The sequence below is a fragment of the Coniophora puteana genome (assembly GCF_000271625.1).
Source record: "Coniophora puteana RWD-64-598 SS2 unplaced genomic scaffold CONPUscaffold_13, whole genome shotgun sequence".
Lineage (NCBI taxonomy): Eukaryota > Fungi > Basidiomycota > Agaricomycetes > Boletales > Coniophoraceae > Coniophora > Coniophora puteana.
Genome location: NW_006913065.1, coordinates 849,435 through 852,494, shown reverse-complemented (window position 1 = coordinate 852,494; position 3,060 = coordinate 849,435). Strand labels below are relative to the sequence as shown.

General features: G+C 47.0%; 1 protein-coding gene across 1 annotated transcript; it reads right to left on the bottom strand.

Moving 5' to 3' along the window:
• Positions 1-326: 326 nt before the first annotated feature.
• CONPUDRAFT_18412 (uncharacterized protein) lies at positions 327-476 on the bottom strand (the record flags this gene model as incomplete). The annotated part of the gene is made up of 1 exon (XM_007774653.1): positions 327-476. A coding segment is annotated over one exon (150 nt), but the record flags the coding sequence as incomplete, so codon positions are not given.
• Between the last annotated feature and the right edge of the window lie 2,584 nt (positions 477-3,060).

Below are 3,060 nucleotides of genomic sequence, written 5' to 3'. Positions count from 1 at the left end.
TATTTTGCTTCCTATGTACATAAAAAATTGGAGCAGTCAGTTTTCTACTCAATGAAGCTATCAGGATTGATCAGACAGTAAAAAACAGTGACAAAATCGACTTTTTATTGTGTTGCAACAATTACTGTAGTAAAAGACACTTATTCATCCAAATCCCAATGGTTCTCATTGTCTGAAATACCTAAAATTAAGTCTCCAAGTCCATCATCATGCTTCTCAACAGTCATTTCATCAATACCATTGTCCTCAGCTTTCTCTAAGGATAACTCAGTTGCTGAGGATGGCCCTAGCTCATGGGAAATTAATTCCTGGCAGCTGAGTGTCATCAACACCTGAATAGCTTCAACAACATCTCCACCAATGTGATTGCACCTTTTTGTGATTATTTCAGCAGCTGCAGAAAAAGCACACTCACTGGACACTGAAGAGGCCATAATAGACAAGCAGCTGCTTGCAAATAATCCCCAAATAGGGTACAAAGGAAAATTCAACTGTAGCACTGATTAGAGTCATAAAATATGATACAACAAGATGACTTACACCCCACCAATGGACAATAGATATCTCTTTTGGAAGAGGCGTCACAGAGCCAAGGTAAGCATGAAACTCTTGAGCCCAAGGTGCTGAGGCATTTTCAGCTTCACTGTTTGCACCAAAACTGTCTTCAGGACATTAGTAACCTGCTGAGTCAAACATCACATAATCACTAACATAACTCTCAAGGCTATATTCTAATAATAGGGCAAGTGGGTCAAATAATGCCATAGCTAGATTAGGACACAGCGCACTTTTGATTAGAATTTGCCACAGTCAATAGAAACATTGCACACTATCTAATACTTAAGTTGAAGCTATACAACTTTTTGTTACTAGAGTAATTGTACAGTCATATCAACATTTTTCGAAATTTTAGCTACAGGCCCTGGCTTAGGCCCTGGGCTCGGGCTTTGCAACAACCCAGGCCAGGCCTTAGGCCCTCAAAAGCCCTAGCCAGGGCTCGGGAAGGGCTTGGCCTATACAGGGCTTGGCCTGAGGGCTTTAGGGCTTCAGGCCTGGCCCTGCACAACACTAATATTGACTTGTACAAGATTTAATGCTGCCTCCGGCGCATTTTTAAGCAATATATGGCATTGTACCCAGCACAGTTTTTGATGCTGGAGTTAATGCTGAATTTGGCACTGTACCCGGCGCTGTTTTTGATGCTGACATTTATTTATGCTAGATATGGCACTGTTTTCAGCACTGCAACCAGCAGTATTCTCACGCCGATTTCGGCGCCATGTTTTTCGGCACCATGTTCAATGCAGTTTTCGGCGCCATGTTTTCGGCGCCACATTTTCGGTACCATGTTCAACACCGTTTTTGGCGCCATGTTTGGCGCTGGTTTTGGTGCCATATTCAATGCCAATTTCGGCGCCATATTTTTGGTGCCATGTTCATTGTTCAATTCAGTTTTTGGCGCCATGTTTTTGGCGCCATGTTTTCGGCACCACAATTTTGGCGCCATGATGTTCAACACCAATTTCGGCGCCATATTCTCGGCGCCATGTTTTCAGCGCCATGTTGAATGCTGTTTTCGGCGCCATGTTTTTGGCGCCATGTTCACTGCAGTTCTTGGCACCATCTTTTCGGCACCACATTTTCGGTGCCATGCTCAATGCCAATTCGGCGCCGTGTTTTCAGCATCACGTGTCCGGCGCCATAGTCAACGCCAATTTCGGCGCCATATTCTCGGTGCCATGTTTTTGGCACCATGTTCAATGCAGTTTTTGGCGCCATGTTTTTGGCACCACATTTTTGGCGCCATGTTAAATTCCAATTTTGGTGCCACATTTTTAGCACCATGTTCAACACCATTTTCAGCACTAAATTTGTGGCTATCAGCGCCGTTTCCGGCGCACTGTGAGGACTTTGAATACATTTATGTGCGCCGTGCATCCCACTGGCACTGGTTACCTGTAATAAGTGCTGAACACGGCGCTGGCACCCCGACCACTCATTGACATCCTGCATATCACAGGTGCGCCGCCAGTCCGCGGACACGGTGCTATCGTGCCGTCCGCGGACGTCCGCTGGCACGACGTTGTCGCCGAAATGGCCCGTCCGCTGGCACGACATTGTCGGCGCCGGCTGCCTGTAATATGTGAACGGTTTCGTCATCGATGGAGACCTGTACATCAAGCTCATCAATTACGACTTCGAACAAGACAAGACAACATTGTGCTTGGCAGCAGGTGGTTGTATATCACTTTCGAAATATATTCATTGAGTTATTTCCTCCCAAGGGCACCGCTGAATTCATGTCTGTTGATCTAATTAGGGCTGCGGAAAAGGGGACCTCCTATCTCCGTTCGCCGCCGGTCGATGATTCATGGTCGTTTTTCTTCGTTGCAGTCTGGGCAGCGGCCTGGTACGTTGTTGAGGGACCAGTACCACTGGACCTTGAAATGCTACGCAAGGATATTGCAGGAGGCATCAATAACAGAGGATCCGCCATTTCCACGCTTATCACAGCACTTTGCAAAATGAAAGTGGAAGACTATGGGCATTTCCTTTCAAGGAGGTACAAGCAGTAGCAACACGCGCTAGACATGTAGGTCAGAACTCAGTCGTCGCATAGGCAAGACGAACGCTGTGCATTACCTAGACACGTAGGTCAGAACTACAAAGGAATGTAAGTACGTGTCTATAATCAACGGGCACGAAAAGAGTCTCACCTCAGTCGTCGCGTAGGCAAGACGAACGCTGAGGTGAATGTAACTACTCGTCTGGTATAAGTGGAATCTGGGCGACTGTCATGTAACATACAAATCGGGAATGCCACGTAACGAAGTAGGGGTATACCATATGGAAAGGAATGTCGGGGAACACAATAGAACGAAATGGAAAGAACGTGCGTGATACAGAATGACCATCTGTCAGGAAAACCAGGGTATATGTCAAGGTAACCACGCCGAGTCGGCGCCAGCGCTATGGCTGTCTCGGCGTCAACTGCCGACGTCTCGCTCGTACCTCAACGCGCGCTCGAATCGGCCTCGGCGAGCGCGACGCCTTGCCGAT